The following is a 24988-nucleotide window of genomic DNA, read 5'->3' as shown; positions in this document are numbered from 1 at the left end:
CATCTTTAAGGCTAAATTACTAGATGGGTGTAAGCTGTCAGTGTGTGTGTGTGTGTGTGTGTGTGTTGCTCAGTGATTTTTGAGGGTCTTAATTACTTTTCTTGTTTCACTCAGTCAATGTCCCGACAAATTGATGTGGGAATGATGCATGGCTGTGTAATATCCCGCCATATTTTGCATGAACATTGTATAATGATGAATTACTCATGAAGCACTGTCCTCTGATATGACGGATGGTGATTCGACACTAAATCTGACTTTGATACAGGATCGCAGGGCTGAGAAAGAAATGTGGTCAAAAGAAAGCCAGAGACAAAGAAACTGGCTCAAACCAAGCCTGAAAGCTGAGTGAAAAAGAGCGAAATTGACTGTGAACGAAGACAGAGATAGAAACTGTGAGACACAGGATACAGTAGATAACGACAGGGGTAGAGGGAAGAAGAGACAGAGAAATTAGGCATGAAAGCACTGCTAAGGGAGAGGGAGGCCTTCACTTCGAAGCCCATTCAGAAAGACAGAGAGTGGCCAGGCTGTATGGGCCATCTTTACATCCATAATCACAGCACTCTAACAGAGCCTAATGCCTTATGACGGCTGTGCTGGTCCTGAGACGGTGGTGGGTAGTTGTGGGTAGTGGTGAGCCACAGGAATAATGGCTTCAGTTAATCTGCAGTACAGGACATTTAGTCTCGAGGACTCCATGTCACCTGGCGTGACTGGATCGATAGCGTCTGTAACACCGAGCTCTCTCCTGCCGCCTCAAGTTCAAACCTCCCACCGTCAGTTCGCTGTATCCTCACCTTGCTGCCTTTTGCTTTTCTGACGTCGCTTTTGATCTCTTGAGTGTTGAACAACCAAAAAAGGGGGGTGGGGGGGTGATCGAGGCGAGACAACATTTTCTTTTTCTTTACCTGAGCTGACAGAGCAGCTAAAAATAGTTGCTTTCATCTCAGTGAAGGATTGGTTTTAGGCAGTATGCAGGAGCTTGTCTACAGCGCACCGTCCTCTTAGCTGAGGTGCTGGAGTGCTTTCAAGTTGCAGTGCAGGGGTCGAACATGCAGTGTCATCATGCTCCACTCTCAAAGTGTTAGCTAGCTGTGTGTCTGTCAGTGCCTGAGACTAAAAGCTGGGGCAGCAGCAGCAGCAGCAACTCTTCTCCGAGGCAGCCAAATCCCGCAGGCCAGATGAGGTTCTCTGATTCCTGAGGCAGCACTTTGCCCCGGCCTCCCTCCCCCTCCACTCACTCCCGCCCTCCTCCATCCTCCCACATCACTCGCCACTCACTCTGCAACCTGTGCACTGACACACAGTTGTCTGGCTGAGGCCTGACATTCGGTGTACACAGTACCGAGCCCTCCGACACAGGCGCTGTCAATCAAACGACACTGGCAAGGAACCCTCAAATGTGTTTGGACAAGAGGATGAGGATTTCAGTCGAGCAGATTGCTATTTACTGTGCCATGAGGTGGGGTGTGGGGGTGGGGGAGAATTGGACTTCTTCTCCCCAGCCCTGCGGCTCCGCCGCCTGGCCTCTGGATGGAGCCTCCGGCCTCCATACACTGATGCTGTGTGGTGCCATGAGAGTGTGACGGTGAGCTGATTTTCCTGTGACAGAGACAGATAGAGGAGGCTGACTTTCATAATGTGGAAAAGGAAATAAGGTTTTTTCCCCTCTGTGTATCTAGGGAGGCTGATAAGATGGCTGTTTTGAGTGCTGGAGTTAGAGTGTGTTTCCAATCTCCTCAATTCTCTGCTTAAGAAGATTCACAGAATCATACATCTCAGCTTTAATAACACATTGTGGAAAAATCATTTTGCTCCCAAATACAATCATGGAAAACAATTACAATCTAGTAATACAGTTTACATAATCATCTTATTTGTATTAAGGCTGAACAATGACCTGTTTGAAGTCAAAATCACAATTTGAAATTAATGTAATTTTCAAATAGCTACAGCAGTGATTTTGATTAGAACCTACATAATAAACAAACTGACGCACTTGACGAGAGCTGTTGCGACAAATTTACTCAGCTATAGTTAATTAATGTTCAATTCTGCTGGCTAGAAAAACAACAAGGAAGAAGTTCTTGACTGTTAACTGGTGAATATGACCTCTGCTGGCCAATAGCTGATCAGATTTGTCAATGAAGACACTTCAATCAGTATCATTTGAGTTTTTTTTCAAGCAAGGGTTTTTGTTTTCTTTCATTTTTTGGGATGACATAATGATTGAAGGGATTCTAGGTGGTATTAGCAAGGTAGCAACCTACACCTGTGTACTCACTCAGCATGCAGGTGTACTGCATAAACTCAGTCTCCATTTACATTTTGCCGCATATAATTTCAAAGGGTTTGTTTAATACTGATGAAAAGCATGTGTGTATGTTATTATCATGACAAAATCCAAAATGCGATCAAGTGAAGTGTGCCCTCAAAGCCAGCAGAGTGTGTATGGATTATTGAGACTCCACATTAAATGGTTTTACAGTCTAGATGGCTATTGATCTTCAAAATAGCTGTTACATTTCACAGAAAAAAAAAGAAAAAAAAACAGTATTTGAGCCTCATATCCCAGCCACAGAGATGAGACAGCTAGAGTGAGTGATAATTTTCAGAGGTGCTAACTCCCTGCCTCTCTCCAAATGTCTAAAAGACTCTGAAGTGATGTTAGCAATCACAGCTTAAGACTCACTGAACCCTTTGATAATCAGTAGAGCCTTCTCTCATAAATGTCACCATGAGTGTACCGTGCTGCACACACTCACATGCACACCCACACATTCTGCTGTCACTATCACTGTCCACATCAGAGCTTGTTAATTCCATTTCCTCTTTTTTTTTTTAACCTTTTCTTTCACAGTCCACAAGTTAATACAAAACCGACAGAAAAATTTGTAACATACAAAACATTGTGATTCAAAGCTGATTTGGTACAATTCTATTCATACCTAATTAGTACATGACATTCTTACTTATGTAATAAATACTAATAAAAATAAATCATTTAAAACAGAATCACTAATAGCTCGGAGGATGACGATCTTTTCTACACAAACAGTAGTGTACAGTACATGATCAGTGATTGGCTTTTGGCTGCTTCCTAAGGAGGATGAATTTTTCACTAAAATGCTGCCAACTGAACATTGTTTACATTGGTTCTTGCTGTTTGAGAATATATCCATATATTAAAATAACAAATGGCTTCAGTAAGTGGGAGGAGTTGGGGCTGGATCTGGAGGTAATGTTAGCATCATCTGCTCAATTTGATTTGGTCATTATCAGAAAATTTGATGTTGAAGATTCAGTTGTACATGTACTTAACACCTCTCAGAAAAACACGCTTTTATTTTCTGATTTCAGTTTGATGTAACATGGCTTCTACTGGACCACTTACAGTTTTGGGTAATATGCATATATGCATGTATTTAACATTTTTTCTAGTTTTGAGTATATTTCTTCTTTGGCAACCACAAACAAATTCACTCTGGACTTGAGTGTGAGGGCTGGTCCATCACACTGCCTCCCCATGACAAGCTGCTCTGCTTTGTTTAGCTTTTGATATTCAACCAAGTTTTCCAGGTGCAGATTTAATGCAAACCATTCAGCTCTGGCTGTAATTAAATCTATTCTGCTAATGATCCAATTAAATCTGAAGAAGCTAAAGAAAGGCTATGGCACTTTAATTAAGTCATGTCAGTGGAGAGTAAAACATTGGCATGGCCGTTCTTGGCTTCACAGTTGGTTTACTGGCTAACTCGGATGGAAGGGGATCTTTCTGGCCTCTGGTCTGAATGGTGTTCCTGTGTAATACACACCAGCTTCACACTTCCTCCTACACAGCTTGAGGCCGTTTGCTTTCGTGCTCTTTCCACTAATCCTATAGATGCTCAACACATTAATCCGTTTTTTTAAAACCATCTTCTGTTTGACACTGTGAAGGCTGTGTTATGGTTAACATTCCACCCCAAAGAAAAAGACCGAATGAAAGCAACACAGCATGATTTAAATGGAGCAGTAGGTCACTGTAAGGGCAACACTGGGGAGTACATCTAGTAGGGTTGACAGGTATTAGATATTGAATGTTCTTTCCCTCCAAATTGGCCTGTTTTCATTATTTCCTCGTGGAATTAATCCCAGAGGGAAGGAAACACCAGTGTGGTCTTGACCTGCCTGTTCGAAACATCTATTAACTGCATTTACTGAGGGCAAATAACAGGAGGGGTTGTATACTGGAAAATGAACAGTAGCTTTGCCCTTAGCGCAAATACTTGGCTTCATAAGTAAAGCAAAGCACTTGTTTTGTTCAAATGTAATTTCATTGGTGATTAGTATATCAAAAATGTAAAATTTTAGCCACGCTAGCAGTGAGGCTCTGTGGGTGGCATGGGAAGTCGTCTTAGTTGTTCCACTGCCTTGGTTCAGACCAAAGTAATGCCTCAAAAACTATTGGTTGCATGGATTGCCAGGAGATTTTGCTGAGGCATTCTTGGTGCTCAGAAGATTAACCCTGAGATTATTATTTTGGTGATTCCCCGTCATCTAGCACCAGCAGCAAGGTGAGGATTTTAACAGTACTTGTACTAGGTACTTGCACATGGTAAACATAGTGTACCCTCTACATATTAGCATGTTAGCATTGTCACTGTGACAATCACTGTGGCCTCATATGGATGCCAGACTATTTATTGGGTTGTTTTCCAAATTTATGTAACATTGTCAGTTCAATTCAAATGTTTGCTCATTTCCTTTTTTTTATTCATAAGGTTTCTCAGCATGGCCCCTCGCTCTCTGTCTCTCTCTTTCTCTCAGCTTCTTCTTCATCAAACCCTCCATTAGTATGCTCTTAGTCACAGGTTGTTGAATTTAGAGGAACGGAAACTGAACTTAGCCAAAACGCACAAAATTATCCTTGGTAGGGTGGCAGAGTGCTAGCCAATGACCTACGGGCTCCTGGGAGACCGGGCTGTCTGAGCTGTCTTCACCAGACCTGGATCTGCATGGCCCGCGGCCCTGTGTCTCCAGTGGGTTGATGGGAATCGCGATCTGGCAGCCCCGGCTGGGTCAAGGTGGCTTCCTGCTGTCTGAGAGTCGCAGGGATGCCCGGCTCGATGCCAACCACGTCACCCCTGCCAGTTTAACAGTACCATCTGCCCCTGCTCCTCCTTCCGCTCAGCCAGACTCGTCAAAACAAGTCAAGATGGCAGCCCCAGGTGGCCGTGTATGACAGCTACGGCGGAGGGGATACTGGGAGATGCTGAGAGCTGCTGTGTGGTAGTGGCAATCATCCAGGCATGGGTTGGTGTTATACCGTATAACCACCTCAACACCTTCTCAGCTGCGAGACAGTGATGTAGCAACCTGCTGCCCCCTCTGCCAGAAAGACCCCTGGTTGGGGATTACATGTTAGCTTTGGATCAGCTCAAAGGACTGGCAGACTGCCTGCACTCTGCAACATGGGGCCTTCCACAGTTTGATTCTTAAGCTGCAGTTTTTCTCTTACTCTATTTACGTTTCTGTTTCCTGTTCTTGAAATATTAACTTCTGGTAAAACTTCAGCTGTGAGTCTGTAAGTGGCAACATTCATGGAGATGTTGCGAGATCACTACAGAACTCAATTTAAAATGTTCTTCTGAGACAAAGTTTAGAATATACACCTCAATATGTTGTTCTCAAACTAATTTTTATTGCATCATATAGTGGTTGTAGAAAAACACCACTGTGCTGTAAAACTGGTTATACTCTATATGCTGCTGTTAAATAGTTGATTGCTCCCAGTGGAGAATATTTAAGGAGAAGCATGCTAAACATTAACCATGTGCTAAACTTTAAGGAGCACAGCTGGCCTTAGTTGAGCAACTGATTTACTAAGACCTTGCATTCAAATTACATTGCACGTAATTGTCTGGAGTGAGAACAGACTAGCGGCGATGTTCTTTAATTTATACCGTGTGTTTGGACCATGTTGATAATTGTGAGACACTGAATCAGACAAATAGAATTAAGAGGATGCAGTAAATGAAAACAGTAAATAATAACAAGTAAATAAGTAATATAATAAAAGACAAAACACTTCAAATGTGGTGAGAAGAAATGCTGTGTAGATAGGGTTGGATAATGTTCTTCCACAATACATGTGTTTGCTTTCATTCTCTTCACTATCAACAGGTGCCAAAATAGAAATCAATGTGGTCCCAACAATTCTTTTTCAACAGCACAAGTTTAACTGACACAACAACTCCATCATAGTCTGGTACCAAATTCATATATGTACAGTGTAACTATTTTGCACAATTGCATGCACAATATATTTGCAGTTTCAGGCCTCCTCTTTTGTATATTGTATATTGTCCTTCATGGCATCTTTCACACTTTATCCGTTTACAGAAGGAAATCATTTAAAGAACAGATGACATAAAGTAGTAGAGGATTAAAAGGGTCTTGTCAAAGTCATGAGGTCTCAAATTGTGCTTGTTGCTTGTGCAGTTATATTATTAAGACAGCATTTTCCTGTTTAAATTAACTTACAGTCATCACTAAAGATACATGAAATAGTTTAAAAGGTTAATGTAAAAATAATTTACCTTATTTGGTGTGATAGTTTGCTGTAGTCGGGGTGAGAAGTTGAAGGGTAAGCTGCTGCCCTAAATGCTGAATTTCCTCACAGGTGATGTGATCATTGTCTACTCTTTTCATCTCACATCCCTGCGTCTTTCACCCCTCTCTGCTCCCATCGCGCTCAGGAGGAGTTTAAACCCTGCGCACCTGAGCCGATGTGATTAGCTCTACTTCCCTTCTTCTTTAAACCATTACTCATTACTGAGAGCGCCGAGGAGACGCCACTTGGCCAAAGCCGCCCCGATGTGTGATGCATGGCAAGGTGATGGTGTTATTGTTGCAGGAGTGCAGTGTGATGAAAGGATAAATGGATCCTCCAGAGCTAATGGAGGGAGGCGGCCCAACCTGCAGCCTACTGAGTGGAGCCAGCTGTAACCGGGCTGGGAGGAATCTCTCCGGCTGGGCGGCGGAGCTGTTTTTCATGTTCTGAATGTCGCCGTGCTCATTTCTGCCAGCGAGAGCGGGAATGATTTGGATGTCACCTGCTAGGGCTATGTTTCTGAAACACGAGGTCCATCCACCTGAATTTATCATTGTCATTCAGCTCACAGCCTCTGTGCTTCACTCCCTCTGCAGAGAGGCTGCAGATGTTAGACATGACAACTTGGGTTGAGCTGACAAACAGCTGCTGTTCTCTAAACCTCTGCTTATATTTACTGACCATTATGAGGGAAATGCTTTTTTTTGTGGTTAATATAGTGACTCTCGACAGTGAGGAGGCACTTGATGTTAGTATTACCTGCCATCTTTCCAATAATCACTATTATTGTTTTCACTGTGTGCTACTAAAGTCCTTTATACACCTCTTATTTAAATTTCTTTTGGCATCAGGCAGGCTGCGACTTGACTGGAATGCAAAGTTATTTCCACCACTTTAATCTGCTCTTATTATGCTTTTATGAGCAATTCTCAGCATTATTGTGGGAGTTGGTCAAGTAATTACTTCCAATTGACTGCCTCTGGAATATTATTCATTTTGATGCAGTTCCTTGGTGAATTTTACAAAATGCCTCCTGTTGGATTAATATGATTATTTCTTTTAAATAGAATTCCAGACGTGCTGCCTCACTAAAACTAATTTACAGTAGCTCATTTTCAGCCAGGTGTTTTGCTGTTACAGTGGTATATGTTAACTGGCTATCTGCCATTACTACTCTCTATCACAGTGTGTAAAATTTCATTTATTAAGAATGCAGATATTACTGTGCCTGTGAAACTCTTCAGAGAATGTGAGGTTGAAGACACAGAGTCTAAAAACAAAATGTATTCCATTTTAAATTGTTTGTCTGTCTGGCTACCATTAATATTAATATTGAAATTTATATACAAAAAATATTCATGATTTGACTAAATGTGGTTTAAAGGTACTTTTCACCACATCACATGAATCGACTTGAATAAAAAAAGTAGCAGCTTCTCTGATCTGCTAAGCTAGCTATCTTTAGCCACAGTTTAGCAGGAGTTTTTCTCCATAACAGGATTTAGCTGCTGCCTCATTTAATCATATGAAATAACTATTGGATATACAGTTCACCAAAATGGGTATTTTTCAATTACAGTTTAACAGCTGGGGAAAAATTATTAAACAAGTAAGTAAATTTTGTTTTAGTTTTAGCCAAGAGTAGCCCTCGCTATCTCTCCAATTAGTTTTAATTTGATATAGCTCTGTTACTTTTCCCTTCTAGTTGGCAGTCTCTCAGTGACAGAGAGAGCAACACCAAAATCCAGAGATTACTGAATCAATGTTGTTCCTGCAGCCTGGAAATCAAATCCAGAATACAGTATAGTAACTAGTAGTCAAAGTGCAGTTACTGTGAAATAGCTTAGTTTATAGCTCGGTTATATAGGTACTATGTATAATACTGTTTTCACAGAAATCACACATTTCCTTGATTCATATTTATAGTCACAGAGTAATGATGTTTGCCAGTAATTTCATTTCATTGTTGATGTATAGGTGACCCTTAACGTCTCAGTGTTGAGCTTCTGAAACTGAGCAGTCCTCATACATCTCCATGTTATACGTACTTAGCTGTCAAAGTGTGGGTGGTAGGCCATCACTTTAAGATAACAATACATTATGTGAAGATGCTTAGACAGTATAAATCTTCATTCCCCACACCCTTACTTGCATTTCCATAAATTTGCATTGCTGTTGCGTTAGTAAGTGGGGCATTGGAAAGTTGAGTGTCCTTGAGACCAGTGTTTTTGAGCTGTCAAGGAGAAACCAGCTCTTCAGATGCAATTCTTTTTTTCTTTTTTTTATGAACCAGGAAGGAGTGGAGATGGTCCTCATTACATGCATCAGATTGTTAAAATACTTGAAGGCGCTAAAGCGTATTCACTTGACACCCCAGGTCACTGTTTTCCTTGCTGTCTTGCTCTTGCATGTTATATGCAGTTAACAAGCTGTTTGGACTGTATAGGAAGTGTGCAATGAGCAGGAGCTTTAACAAGACAACTTTCTGGCATCACTCTAGGAACAATCAAACATAGGAAACCATATGATCCTGCAGTAAAAACAGCTACCTTTTGAAGAAATGTGTAGTGTACTTACTGGCCCAACTCTTTATGTGATGAGATGAACATTGATGTTACATCTGTGTCTTTCTCATACGCAGAAATCAGTGTTTTGCCATGTAGACCTGCTTAGACAAATTAAAGTACAAAATTGTGTGTCTCTGTATTTACTCCAGTTTATCTCCTGGTTTCCACGGTAGCCAAAACACACACAGTATCTTGAGATGCACACTGAGGGGCTAAGCTACTCTACAGCCATAGAAGGGAGGTTTCCTTTGAAATAAATGAAAGCTTCTCCATTACTACAAAGTGCTGGCAGTATGTTGTGCTGGCAGTGAGTTACACTTTTGTGGTATTGGCATTACATTCATGATAGTGGCAACCAAATATCAACCTCAGTGGTTGGTGCATGCATTTGTCTTCTTAAAGTGCATTAAAATATCTAGAGATAGAGTTGCTGTTCATGTATTGATGATATAAACAAATCATAAGATGAACAGCAATCCTCACAAGCTTTGATGTCCAATTTAACAAAAGAAGGCACATTTTTCAACATGACAGACTTCGGAAAAGTGGATAATTTGTAACCCACTGCTGAATGTTAGTGTCTGACTGTAATTTGTGGAGATGTGGAATATGCTCGCTACCATAGAAGAAAAACATAACTTGTACTTCTGGATGGTACACAGCAGTGATTAAAAGTAACTGAGTACATCTGCTTACTTGACAAGAGTATTTCCATTTCCTACCATTCATACCTCAACCTCACTACAGTTATTTGACAGCTATAGTCACTTTTTATTATGTAGACTGAGATTTTAAATATAAATCATATGACCAACAAATAACATATAATACATGATTATAGATTAAAATATAGAGTATTGTACAAGGATAATATGTATTCATATGTGTACGGGATATGTATATCTATGCATTGATGCAGTTATACTATAGTGTAATATGGGTAATTTTTCTACAACAATTTTATGTTTATTGTAATTTTATGTTTGGTGTCACTGTGTTTTTAATGTTCTACAGACACTGAATCCATTTCTAGACCACTCTCAGTAACCCCTCAAGGAAAAGGTGAACAAAATTAGATTTTTCTAAACCATTCCTCTCGGGGAAGTGTATTAGGACTTCAGCAAGTCTGCAGTAAAAGCTGGGATTTCTACAATAGTTCACCCTGCAGCTTCTGACAGTGGCACTGGATTCCCCTGCCACATCTAGATGATAAAAGCCTTGATTGCACAAGCCTTCAGTGCTCTAAAGAGTTGTGTTCATTTTCTTGTAGCTCCCATGGCTGTTGTCTCCGTTATTGGTGGAGAGAAACATTCTTTGTGGCAAAGACAGAAACTAGGCCTTGGCTTGTGGCTCAGTAGAAATGTTTTAATTGACTGAAACAATGTTTAATCCAGTCCTTGGGACAGTGGAAGAACAAATGGGCACAGCAGAAGCCCAGTGTTGCACTCTCGTCTGACTGCCCGCTCCAGGCTGTAGTGGATTTGGATGTAGGTCCGCCTCATATGAATGCCTTGATCACTTCTCTGAAACCTCTGGATTATGACTAAAAAGCACTGAGCAGGTCAGGCTCACAGCGCAGCATGGGATTTATGGAGTCCTGCTTTGAGGAGAGGTGCCAAAGACACATAGTCATCTTCAATTCCTTCCCCTTGACTACCCATATGTCTTTGTTTCCTGGATGGAAATTACTGGAAGCAAACGTTGTTTGAACCCAATTTTACCAAAATTACCTGGTTAGAGTCTTGAGGTTGATTATTACCTCTGTCTGAACACAGAGAAGAGTACTGTTCCATTATGAATGCTGACGTTTTACAATGTAGCAAACAAATACCAATATGGAATGTATTTACTATAATCATGCTCTGTTGAGTTGCTTGCTTGCTGGAAAAGCACTCTGAGAAACAAGGCTGGATGAGAGGCTGAAAATGTTTCTCGCAGTGCGTCTGAGGAAAAATACTCCCGGGTGTCTTTATTGGTGTTTTAATCAACTCTAACATTTTATCGATTTCAGCAAGAGGCATTTCATAAAGCAGCAGGCCAGAACAGGTTGCCAGTGTGTACCTTCAGCTGAACAAGCAGCAAACTTTCTTCCATGGGTACCATAAGCCATGGTCCGCCATCAGAAAACTACACGCCTGCTTCTCCTCCCCGGTGTTTGTCTCCTGCAACTAAGCCGCTTTTGCAGTACATTTCTTCTGAGGCTCGGTGCATATTTCATCTCCATAATTAACAAACGCAATCAGAATTATAGCTAAAAGGTTTGAGTCTACCTGTGGCAATATTGTCAGCCCAGTGGCGGTTCTGTCTCTGCTTGTCTCATTAGATTGATGACAAGTTTCATTACATTACTCTGTCTATATTAACATCTCCATCCCTATCTGGAAAAATAATCAGAATCATGGCTTAAAGGCTTCCTTCTCTTGTGTCTTGGAACGTTGACTCACATCTCTCCCTTGCAATCAGTGGCACAGATGGATGACTGTGCACAATATTGTCTTGCATTAATTACACTGACAAACTGAAACCTCAAATGATATTGCAGGGATATATTCCGGTTACTAATGTCTTTACCATAATAGTGCTAACCTGACTTAATGGCTCACAGCCCTTTTCACGTCATCTTCTTTTTCATTCATCTCACTAGCCATTCCCATCAACTAAGGCAGAAAAAAGCACAAAAATGCTTTTTAGTGATTAAAATCAGCCAAACAATGCTGCTGAGTGGAGACTAATTTGTTGGTGTTATTTGACTGATAGCAGGATTTATAAGAAGATACTGAAAAGGCAGGAGTAAGCCCTTATTAAAACTAATCATTCCTCGTCATTCACAGCTGTTGCTGGGATGAAAGTAACAAATATTACGGGCTGTTATTAATGTTATGAGTCGCCATAAGGCCTTTGTTTACAGAATAGTTATTGGGCTGAAGATAAAGTAATCTATTCTCAAATGCTAAATGAATGGGTAGTTTGTCATTTTTGAATCAAGGAGCTAATATGCATAAAGATGTTTGGGTACATTTACAGCCATGCTATGTGAAGTTGCCCTAGGTATAGCGGTCGGTTGGTGTTTTCACACTGAAATCCCTCAGAAGCTACTGGCACGCAATTACAGACAATAATTTTGGTGAAATATCTTAGCAGTTATTGGGTGGATTGTCATGAATATGAACATGAATATCTGCTGCAGATTTTCATGTTGCCCAGAAAATGAATCCTGTTGACTTTGATGATCCCATGGCTTTTCACCTACAATCAGTAACGGGTCAAAATGTTTACTTAAAGCAATAGTTCTCCATTTTAGAAAATGTATTTACATGTTCTGGTGGAGAATTTGATGAGAAGGCTGATACCACTTGTATCTGTACAGTATGTTAAGCTACAGCCAGCAGCCAATTAGCTTAGCTTGGCACAAGGACATCAACCAGGGAGGAAACAGCTAGCCTGGCTCTGTCCAAAGTTAATAAGCTCTGCCTGTTGGCACCTTTAAAGGTCTCTAATTAACAAATTAGATCTTGTTTGTATGATTTGTACAAAAACAAAGTGTAAAGGCAGTTTGTAGTTTGGTTATATTTCTGGACTTCTTTCTTGGCGTGAAGCATTAACTTTCTGAAGTCTCCCTCGATTGCCTGGCAGCACTGCCCCCAGAATCTTGTTACACAGAAGTAGGCTAGCGTTTTTAACCTGTTTCCAGTCTTTGTGGTCAGCAAATTTTAGTGCCAACATCAAATTTCAATTTGTCCAATCCAGTAATGAGCCACCACCCTCGACTGTGTGTCTAGTTCTAATTAGCCAATGTTAGCATGCTAACATGCGAAACAAAGATGACTAAAATATAACAACTAGACTGTTAACATTGTTATATTGAGCATGTTAGCATTTAGCTGAAAGCACCACTATGCTAAAAGTACAGCCTCATAGAGCTACTAGCATGCAAAGTGGAGCAAAGATGACATACAAAGGAGAGAGACTGGAAAAATGATTCACAAATGACACAAGAATATTGGCTAAAGCTCTCTGTCTGAACATCCCTTTAGTTTTGTTAAAAATTCTGCTGAACTCCATGTGTGTTTCCTGTACCAATTCACTTCTTACTACGACCATAGTACAGACTGATACACTACTATACAGTAGCTGCTGTTACATTTTGGACTCATTAAAGCAGCTGAGGGTTATGTACCTTGCTCAAGAGTACTTTGATAGTAGTTCCAGTTTCATGTTATTTCACCCGCTTGGATGTGGAGGAGGAATAAACAGGTTTAAAGGCAGATGAAAGGAATTCTGCTGCGAGATTAGCGCGACACATGCACATATATACCACAACCAGAGGATTTTTCTGAGATTAAAGAATTGACTATTTTTATCCCTCTTCCCCAGAGCCAACCTTACCTATGCTTGATGCAGATTTGGGGCGAATAATATTCTCGATTATAATGAAGTGGTGGCTGTTTGAAGTTTCTCCTCAGCTGTTTTGATTAAATGAATTCCATACGGTAGCTCCAACACAATTTAAGGAACTCACTCCCCCGCTTTGTATTTCCAATGATTGAACTGCCTAAGGAGGGAGATTTTAAGCACATTCATTCTAATGCCTTTATCAATAATACTATATCAGCACTGTCTCACTGGAGCACATCCATCACTACATCCCATGGTGTTCTATTCTTTTTCATAAATGATTTACAGTTTGTCTTCATGCTGAGTTGTTGCTCAATGTTTTGATAGCACAGGATGGTTAAAATAGAAGATAAATATCCACACAGAGAGTATATTTTTGATACTTCTGCACAAATTTTTGAGCTTCACCAGAGGGGGAAAAAAAACCTAAAGAAGACAGCCAACTGTCAGGTGATTGTTTTCCACCTGTAAAGTAGCTCCCAAAATCTTCTTTAGAGGAGGGGCACTGTGGCTGATGCAGCTGACACTATACTCTTCTAGTGCAGGGACTACAGCACATGTACTGAATACATAATTATAGAGGGATGTGTGAAAAGACAAACTTTATTTGCTTTGTGCAAATCATTCTGTTTTTAATTATGTCTCAAATTTTGCCATTAATAAATCATTACCTCATTGATTTTGAGACATTTGGGTAATTACTGTAAACAAATTAGTCACTGAGTCGCCTTCTGCACAGCACAGTGAAGTGTTCTCGGGTGAGGGTGAGCCAAAATCATCTGGATCTCTGTAAAACATAAAAGAACATTGGTTTATGACACAGATCAGAAAAAGGATAAGTGAGAAACTGATCCTCGCCTATAAAGCAAAATGTTATTTGGAGAAACCTGAGGAGATGAGGGGGCTAAAGGTTTCTTGTCAAATTGACTTTGGTTTCATTGCTTATTGTAATTATACCACAAGTAGTATAATTCGTCTGAAAAAGTCACGTATACTGATGTGATGTGACAATGCCAGACTTTGCTTGTCTGACATTTGAGAAATTCAACCATTAAAGCTCTATGTGAATATGACTCACTGGATCAAAGAATTAATTAAAAACATGTAGAATGTACACAAAAGTGGCCAACTTTAAAGTTTACAAGGTTAAAGACAATTGATGTTCAGTATAAGTGACAATTTAATATAATTAGTAGGGGAATCACTTTTTTTTTTTGTGGGAGAACAGTGTAATTTCTCGCCACCTGGTGAATGAATGAGCAAATACATTTTTCTGTTTGCAGTTCTGTTTGTTTGTTGTACTAAATGCTTCACTAGCTAGTTGCTAACTCTCTGTTTGCTGTTTTGCTGGGTTGGTAGCATACAGTGGGTTTATCAGAAGTTTTTGTCTGAAAACTGCTGCGTGCTGTGGCTTGAAACATGATCGAGACTGATGAGTGAGCCAAAAGTTACACAACTGTATATGGAATGAGTATAAAGTGCACATTTTGTTTTTAATATCAGCATTTTATGTAAATGTGAAATGTAGTATGACATTCTAGTGTTGTGAAAGGTCAGGGTGGAGGGTGGGCACTGAAATCAGAGATATGGGTTTGTGTGCTTTCTTTTAATTTCTCTTTAACATAATATATACATGTAATTATTTTTAATCTTAACCAAGTAGTTTAGATGCCGACTGAATCCGACATTGGTAAGAGTTCAGTGAGAGGCACTTGCATCAAAAAATGTAGCATTTATCTTGCAGTAGTTCTACAACAGTTATGTTTGGTTGAAAAGACTCCAAGCAGAAAGAGTTCTGCAACTTGGAAATGCAACAACTGACAAAAAAACCAATAGATGTTTTTCTCAGTAGTTTACACCTAAATGTAAATTAAGGCCCATTGAGAACACAGTCAAAGGTCACGCACACTTGATAATATCACTAAAGAAGAAAGAAAGTGAACTAAAGCCTCATTCAGATGTGATTAACATTACAAAGGGAGGTGGGGAATAAAATATTGACTGTGCTCCTCTGTAATTAAACTCATCATTCCAGATGGCATTTTAACCATCGGGAAATTACAGGAAATGGCTTGTAATAGACATGGACATTGCACAGAACAATGCTAAAAGAGAAGGACAAAGCACAGGCCTGGGAGAGATGAAAAGAATAGAATGTTTGATGTCCATTGTGAATAAAGGACCATTAATCTACTTAGCAATCACAATCAAAGAAAAAAGATGCTTCAGAACTCACCTGAGAATCATCACGTTTTAAAGTTTTCTTCTTCTATCAAGGTGATAGTTGTCTGTACATTCATGGATGCATTGCAGACAGGAACTGCTAATAGCTAATTCAGCATACTTTTAAGACAGAAAGAACGTCAAACAAATATAAGTCAAAAACACAAAGTTCTGGACAGGAGGATCAGAAGGTTGGTTAATTGCAACTGTAATTAATACTGTGATGGGGGTGAAAAATGGGATTAAAATCACTGACTAGTGCAGGTAATGTTAAAATCACTCACCTCCCCTAGAGAAATAAATCCTGTCCAACTGAGGCTTAAGAGGTCTATATATTTGAAATATACATTCTCAGCCTGTGACAGAGGCGTTGCTGATCTGGCTGAATATGCATATCAACATACATTCAGTACTCCATCACTGTGTGCATTCAGGCAGGATGCGTGCAGTTTCAGCTGTAGAGAGGATGGACCGGTGGACCATGAGATGCATAGTTACACTGGCTGGGATGAAAAGCATGAAATAAGTTCCAAGCATTATCAGGGAGAGACATGCAGAAGGCTGGAGTGGCGTAGACCCATGCAGACATTATTGGTAGCTTAAACCTGTATTTTTATATGGAGTTAACTTCTTTATTAGTCACCTTCTGGCAAAAGGACAATCTTGGGGTTATAATAAGTTCAACCTCGCGGGGAACTCTTTATTTTGGGAATACCTTTGGTGATAAGCGGTTGTGGCTTTGATGTTTTAGGCGCTGGATCAACATAATAAGTACAGAAACTGCAGAATAATACCTGGAAAAACATTTCATCTATAAAACTGAATGCTGACGTTCACTCAGAGACTCTTGAAGAGTGTTTCCAAGATGTTTTTCTGGGTGTTCGGATGAATAAAAGCTTGAATGAGGACTTGACTGCAGGCTGAATCGATGTTGTGTTGCATCAGTCGGTTATAGAGAGAGGCAGAATGAATGCATATTTTTATTAAGCAGGTTTGGATTTTATGTATTTTACGTAATACTGTAATTACCCTTTGAAGTAATCTAAAGCAATGTTCTTTTGTACACATACACACACAATTTGTAGTGCTAGTTTCATGTGTGAGACAAAAGATGGCCTAGATCCAATTACTTTTACCTCTATATTATTAATGCAGCATCATTTCACAAACTGCAAATGGCTGCTGTTCAAGAAAAAAGCTCCCTCCTCTAAAATGTCAGCTTCTCAGGACTGAAGAAAAACAACTTTCTTTTAAGATTGACACCTCTGATATTTTAAAGTTCTATTTTGAAAGGTGTGTTTTTGCAGCTTACACTCATCGGCATTACTCATAACATAAAGGGCTCTGAGACATTTCAAGGGAAAGAAAATCTGTTTAGGAGTAACAGAATGTTTTCAAGACGAACAGAAAATTTGCAGCTTCCCCTCAGTGTGACAGATGACGACTAGATTTCACGACGTCCGCGCTGCTGATCGGTTGCGACATCTTGCTCAGTGGCTGTCTGGTTCTCCTCTGCATGGTCCTGAATGTCAATCTGCAGCGCTCCCCCACACTCAGACAGTAGCTACCAGTGATGCTGCACTAATTAGCCAACCCTCTCGAGTAGCCAGGCCCTCCCAATGGCATCTGTGCCAAACAGAATTATTAAAGAAGGAGGGGGGAGGAGTTGCACCTCCTCTGCAGAGGAGCAAACACCCAGGTTCAGTTTAGCATTCACTTCGTCGCCCTCTGGCTGGGGAGCCAACGCTGTCATCAATATTAACAGCTAGATACATCCGTCGCTGTAACGCATATTTTTTACCCCAACCTGATGAAATTTTCATGTGAATCACATAATTATAATTCCTTATTCAAATGAGCTCTGTCTGAGGAGCAGAGATGATTTGTGGCTCAGTGTCTGAAAAACTGTTGTGTGGATGCTGATGCTGTGTTTGTTCTACAGTTTAGTCAAAGTAGTGGAGGTTTGTGTGTGCGTGCATGTGTGTGTTTGTTGGGTGGCAGTATACAGTATGTCCTTCCAGTCCTGGAAACTGAACTGCCTCACTTATAAATAGATTAATTCTCTATGCTGCTAATTTTTTAATTTAATAATCATTGCCCCCCCCCCATCACCTCCACAGCGCTTGGCCCTCCTCACCTCCTGTCTTTTGGCATTCCATCGGCTTTGATGGCTTATTTGTTGATTTGTTTATATATTTATTAATTCATTTACCCGCACCCGCTCCACACACACACACAGACACACACACACACACACACACACCAATCCAATTTTAGCTGACATTTCTTGTCGAGATGCAAAGGATGACCTTTGAAAACAGAACACTTCCTGCCAGAGATGTGAAGGAGGTCTCACTCTCCGCTCAGAAAACACTCCTCCTCTCCTCTCATACATTTACATTTGTCATTTAATTGGAAGGCTTATGTGTATTAATGCTTTTTTTTAACTGTGCGAAATAGATAAGTTCAAAATGTTTCCATGGGAGTGGCTTAGTCAATATGAATTCATCAGTGTTTATTCCATTAAAATAGTAACATTACTGGATAGAAGGCATGCAGATTTTAACTGTCACATATTAAACAATGTCATAAAGTTTAAGTCCACTTATGGTATGATACACACATATGGTTTGTAGAGCATTCATAGCAATAAAATGAACATGGTACATCATCCTGGTTAACTACAGTAACATTTATTTATACAGTTTTTACAAGTAAATTTAAACCTGCTGCTTGGGCTCTTGCCTTTGGTCCATAGTCCAGTTTTTTTGTGATTCACTCACCAGAAAGTATCCCATGCTATTAACAAACAGTTTTATAACAAAATATAAAATCAACCCCCCCCCGCCAAAGAAAATAAATTGGCTGATGGTGTGTGGTCTGACGTGTGTCTGTTTGAATGTCTGCCGTCTCTCTGCGTCTCTTTGGAGTCCTGTGATCTAATGTATGTATATTTGGAGGTCTTTGGTCTAACGTGTGTCTATTTTAGGGCCTGTCATTTGACGTGTGCCTATTTGGAGATCTGTGGTCTAAATGTGTGCCTATTTTGGGGTGTGTGATTTGACGTAAATGTTGAGCGGCCCTGCTCCACATCACCTAATGAGCTGCTGTTTGCTCGCCCACCTTTTCATTCTCTCTCTCTCTCTCTCTCTCTCTCTCTCCCCCTCTCCCTGTAATGTATTCTTTCAGTGTATAATACGGGCCCTGTGGGACCACAGGTTTTCTCTGGGAGTTGAAATTTCATGCAGCATCTTTACATATTCTCACACACATCCCCTGTATGCAGAGCAGTGCATTCACACTAGCACATATTTCAAGGTGACACTATTTAACCAGTGTGTATGAGTGACTACATGCAAACGTGCTTATTTGTTTTTAGATGTGTGCATGTGTGTGTTTCTCTGCAGGTGTGCCCATACACATGTGTTTGTGTATGGGCATTTGTGATATTACAGGAAATAAGAAAGTCCTGCAACATCCTTAGCTCCCTGTTGCCATAGCGACACCTCTGGCTACAGGAGTATCTAATAGGTCTTCAGTACAAATTAACCTATGGAGTTTGTGTGTGTGTCTGTGTGTGTGTGCATATGTGTTTTGTACATAAACATGTGCATATATATATATATATATATATATATATATATATATATATATATATATATGTGTGTGTGTGTATAATACTTATGCTTATTGTATTTTTAAATGTATTTTTGTCTTATTCTTTAGTAGGTTTTACCTTCATTTTATCCCATTTTTTTTTAACACAGCCATAAGTTATATTGTAAAAAATAGTAAGTATGATAAGTAAACAGTTATCTATGATGTTTAATAGTCCTTTTGCTGTATTCTAATAGACATGCTGTTTTCAGCTGCTGTAATTTATTGCTTTTTCTATTGACCCCGTGTCTCCATTGAAAGTCAGTCTTATCTCGCTTTACGTACAATATACCATATCCTCTGTCATTTCAATTAGTGCGACTGGATACACGCTGTGAGCCGTGGTGTCATGTACAAAGTGACAATAAAGTTAAAAGTGTGCGAGTCATTAAGCAACTGTTCACATCACAGAAAACATCAGATCAGATAGAACGTTGCTCTTTCATTTCTCTCTCATGCCTAATGCAGTACATTGACGGTACATGGGCTGATAATAGGATTTGATAGTGTTCTGTATGACAAACTGTTGTGCTAATGCCCTCACAGAGATGTTGTATTTCTTAATAACTGTATAGGCAGATGCCTGATGTCCATATTTAAACTGATTAAAGGTTCTGGTCAAATCACTTGTAAGTCTCTGGCTATTTGCTATTGAATTTAGTGGCTTCCTGAGCTGGAGGGGTCCCTTAAGTCAATTGAATTATTTGACTTGAAAGCGGTCAACTTTCTTTTATTGAGTTGGCTGAGCCCCGAAGCGCCACACAGCCAGGCCTGTTTCCCTTTCCTTGTCAATAGTACTTTGCCTTATTTTCAGCTATTACTGCAGGCCTGTATATCTAGTTCTATATTCGCTTGATTTATTTTGAGTTTTAGTTTAGTTTACTTGTTCAAATACATCACAGAACTGTAGATAGAAGTTCACAGTGATGTGCGGTTGAGACAAAAAAGCCCCTTAAGAGACTGAAAATGAATTTCACCTCAAGAAAAGAAAAAAAAATGATCAAAATGACCTCCAGAAATGATTCGCTAATTGTGTTTCTAAAACCAAAGTCTGTCAAAACTAAGAAGTGAGAAAATGGTGCAAATACAGAACAGACATGACATCAAGCAAGTGACATAAAATAATTCAATTTAACTTTCTCTTTGTTTTGTTTTTTTCTCTACAGAAACTTGTCAAAGAATCCTCTCACCACTCTGTCATGGCAGCTCTTCCAGCACCTCCAACTCTCCGAGCTGTAAGTCTTCTTCCCTCGTCTGATCTCTCTCGTTGGCTTTTGTTTGTATTTTATTAGAACAATTTATCATCGCTCCCTGCGCACTATCTGCCTCAATACAAATTGTCCTCACTGCATGCCATTATAATTCCTGTCTTTGTTGTACAAAACCTCTAATTTGTTTGAGCACATGTAAAAGACTGAACCTATAGGCGGTGTAGTGGCACTAAGATCTTATAAGTCATTTGTTGACTTAATTAACACACACAAAGGAAATGTAATGGCCTGGTAGGAGGAGAGAGTCTGACCCCATTTTCTTGTTTGTTATGAATATTTTAGCGATCATTGTGTTTATGAAATGAGTTTGCTCTTTCACCACCGGGGAGAACATTGCGATGTCAACCCGCTTGTAATTTACACATCATTACCTCTGTCAGCACTGTCCATCATTTGAACCTTCGCTGTGCTCTGAATGCTGGCACTGCTTCTTGCGCATATAGAGCTGAGGTATAGAAGGATGTGATACAAGACTATTTCAAGCAGGCCTCCTTATTGTGCTATTTTCAGAGGTAGAAGCAGGGCAGGTCCTCTGAGAACACGGCACAATGCTGATCTGGGGTAGTCCTGCTGCTGTACACTCTAGGCAGCGGAGCAGAGGGAAAGCCCTGCTTATATTGACCTCATAGTGTTGCATTTCGGCTGTTTAGCTTACGCTGTCATCCTGAGCAAAAGTTCTCCCTCACGCTTGCAGGACCCACCAATATCACAGAACACTCTATCTTATCCATCCTGCGTAGGAAGCAGTTCACAGCAGACCCCATACCAGCCCTACACAAGTGTCATCTCACTTTGGGCCCTCATCAGAGGCAGATGGGTCTCTGAATCCCTCAAAATGCCTGTTATTGGGTTGTGAATCTCATTCTTCACTGGATTGTGAAAGTTCTGTACTTTTGTTGTCTTACCAGCTGTCCAATTCAGCTCATGTGTAAGCCAATTTGGCATTTAGCTTCTCTTATTTCTGCACTGTCTCAGTTTCAAACCCCCCTTTTTTTTTTTTGTATGTATGTACATAATTTATTTAAAGGCCCTGAAAACACATTTTCATCATCAGTATCTTACTGTAAGTAATGGATTCCATCGTGACCACATTATTTCCTGCCAAAGTTTTAGCTATTTAACATGAGACATTTGAATGTAGTAGTAGGCAGGGCTCATTTAGAAAAAGGTGATACAAATATACATATATATACATATATAGAGTATATGTATATATGCAGCCTTAATTTCACACCTGTAAAACAAGATTATTGCCATTTTGGTACAGAGACAGTGAATATATTACTAGAGCTTAACACTTGAATGACCTTAAATTCCTAAACAGACAACATCACATGCAACAAACTAAAATAACTAGCACAGATCCTTCCTTAACCAAATCACCATTACATCTCCCAAAGCACAGTTTGCTCTGATGTGCGATCCTATTTCTCCTTAAGCAACCATTTTAGATGCGTACAAAAGGTGTCTTTGTTGTTCTACATGAAAAGCAGGGCAGGGTGATGCCTGTGTTTCCTGGTGAATGCTGATGAGGAGTGAGGGTTTATGTCTATTCCATTTGGTGTGTTTAGTTAAGAGGTGTCAGTTGGAGTGGCGTGGCGGCACAGACGTGGGCCGAGGCGTTATGCAAGAAGGAAGCCATGTGGAATCAGGCCTCGCTAATAGGAAATGAGTCACTCTATCATGGGCAGAGTCTGCGACGTGGCCCTGACATCATTACTCTCTTCACTGTGTCTATGTGCTCACCCAAACCATATTAGCTTGGTAAGTGCCAATCATTCAATCATGCCAAATGAAGCGCGTTCACTGGGCGGCTATTGGCTTTAATTATTAGAATAATACACAATGCGGTATCAATGATAAGTGCCCACCCGTGCTGCTGAACCACCATACATGAATAGAGGAAGATCAAACCAGCTGAGATAATTTCCGTTTCATGTGACGAAAGGAGAGCATGGCCCTTTGCCATGACGGTGTGGCTACACCGTGTTATCTCAGACACTCTAGGCAGTGTTATTGTAATTGTGTTTCATTTTTTAACAGTGAAAGAGGACCAATTTCAAAGCTGCAACACATTGGTGACAGTGACCTGCACTGAATAGAAAATGTACAAATGTTTTTTTTTTTTTTTTTTTTAAAGCCTGGAACCATACTGTCGGCCCCTTCACAACGCATTAAAATAACAATGTTTTCATTGATTCATTTATTGCATATTTCATTCATAATTACAGCTACTCTCTCAAATTGCTTTCACAAGGTTTTGTTAAAATTAAATGAAAATAAGAGGGGATGGATGGAGGTGTGCACACTATGGCACATTGCAATTACAATTAAGAAAATAGGTCATTTGTACATATCAACCATGTTGACCCAAAAGGGTAATGCAAAACAGTGATAACAGTACCCAGATGAAAGTTCAATTAAACATCAGTTTCATCAAAGCAGTGTGATTGCCCACAGTTTGGAATTAAATGCTACATTTCCTGCATGTAAGTGCCTCTGCACACACAATTAATTAGCTGTAAAACATGTTAAAGTAGCTGAATAAACGATTCAGCTTCTCTAACGTGTAGGCAGGACTTCTCTGTTAACCTCAAACAAGCACTGGATGTGTGGTCCGGTGCTCGACCATTATGTGGTCTTGGGTGTAGCTTGCTATGGTTCACAGCGGCTGATTCTTGCACCTTATTGAACAATTAAAATCAGAGTTGGGGATAAAGGCAACCTATATGATGAAGCAATAGTACAAGTGAGGAGGCAAAAGTTGTTTCTATCAGTTAACACACATCAAGTTTGTTTTTCCCTTATCACACACTCCTTATCAGGCTCAGTAAAGTGTAACTGCAAAACAGTTGCTTTGTTTTGCAGGTTGATTGCACAGATATTTCACACTCCCTGCAATATCTTAATATCAGTAACAATGGCAATACTATCAGTGAAATCTCAATAATCTCAAGTCTTTTGTGGCTCCTGTGAAAAGGCCCCAACATCACACTGAAGCTTTACAATAGACGTCTGCTGTGTGCTGCCTCTGGATGAGACACAGATAATCGGCTCTGCCTCTTTGTCTGTATGCCCTTTAGCCAAAGGACCAGAGCTGCTGCAGTGTGCTGCACAGCCCAGCCAATCACAAGGCAGAGAACAGCAGCAGGGTGAAGGGGACGGCTAAATGCTAAATCTGCCGCTGTGGCTTCCAGGGTGATATTGTTGAGATTATTTGAAGATGAGTTAGCAGCAGTCACCAGTGCTGCCGTCTTCGAGGAATCTCATTCTGTCTGGTCCACAAAAAAAAAAAAAAGAAAAGGAAAATATTCTTCTTTAGCAACTGAAGTGATCTGCCTGAGGCAATGTGCATCCTGAATCCCTTTATTCTGTTAGCGCTTCTTTAATCCCAGCTCTCTGGGAAGCAGGGGCCGACGCAAAGTCAAACATTTACGCCTCTCACTGCAAAATGGATTTTTCTTTGAATATGGATGAAATATGAAAAGATCAAACCTGTAATCTTTTGATATGACTGCCAGTGGATTAGGATGAATTAAACATTAAATTTCCAAGGGCTCTATGAACAGGTAAATTACTACATTTTAACCTTCATTTCATTAGGATCCAATTGCACTCAGGGCAAACTCTTACTGAAATACATGACATTTACACAGATTCTACAAAAACATCAAAAGACTGACTTGCAGGAGGAAAAGAGAGTATTAAAATGTTAAATGCGGTAGAAAAGACTAGACTGGGGGCAGCAATGGCCCAAACATTAAAGAGGTCACCATCTTAAAAGCGAGACTACTGAGCAGAGTACATGTGTGGAAGATGAAGGAGAAACTTTCACTTATCAATGCTATTTTTGGAAGCAGCCACAAGTATAAATGCAAATACAAGATCTTTCCCTTTAAAGCAAAATACCAAGACACGATGGAGTTGGAAGAGAGAGTTGGTTGACCACTCCTTCGATATGTACAGTCCCAACGTCCAAAGACAAATAACACCAACTATGCTCCTAAGGCATGTCTGTTGAGCAAGGCTTGTGGTTTGATGTCAGTATGGTTTACTGGTCATCTCTTTCCAATGCAAAGAATGTCAGAGAGCAGTTGGTTAATAGACCAGTTGAATGGACCTTCACTTTATCTATAGCCCAACTCTGGCTACTTATGTATGCTCATATAGCAAGAAATGATGGCGTGTTCATTTTTGTAAGACAAAGTCCAGAATTCACAAGTTATGCTTAAAATGCAAAGAAACTTACATAATATATGTGAATTTAAGATAATGAC

General features: G+C 40.1%; 1 protein-coding gene across 3 annotated transcripts in view; it reads left to right on the top strand.

The window, feature by feature from the left end:
* ntrk3b (neurotrophic tyrosine kinase, receptor, type 3b) overlaps window positions 1-24988 on the top strand; it is a 165316-nt gene that overhangs the window by 44607 nt on the left and 95721 nt on the right. For all 3 annotated transcript variants that reach the window (XM_018697465.2, XM_018697464.2, XM_018697463.2), the window contains exon 4: window positions 20607-20675. In XM_018697465.2, the coding sequence (XP_018552981.1) occupies window positions 20607-20675 (69 nt within the window). The remainder of the gene's footprint in view (window positions 1-20606; window positions 20676-24988) is intronic.

The sequence above is a fragment of the Lates calcarifer genome, linkage group LG2 (genome assembly GCF_001640805.2).
Source record: "Lates calcarifer isolate ASB-BC8 linkage group LG2, TLL_Latcal_v3, whole genome shotgun sequence".
In the NCBI taxonomy this organism is placed as follows: domain Eukaryota; kingdom Metazoa; phylum Chordata; class Actinopteri; family Centropomidae; genus Lates; species Lates calcarifer.
This window is presented reverse-complemented; position numbering and strand designations above follow the sequence as displayed.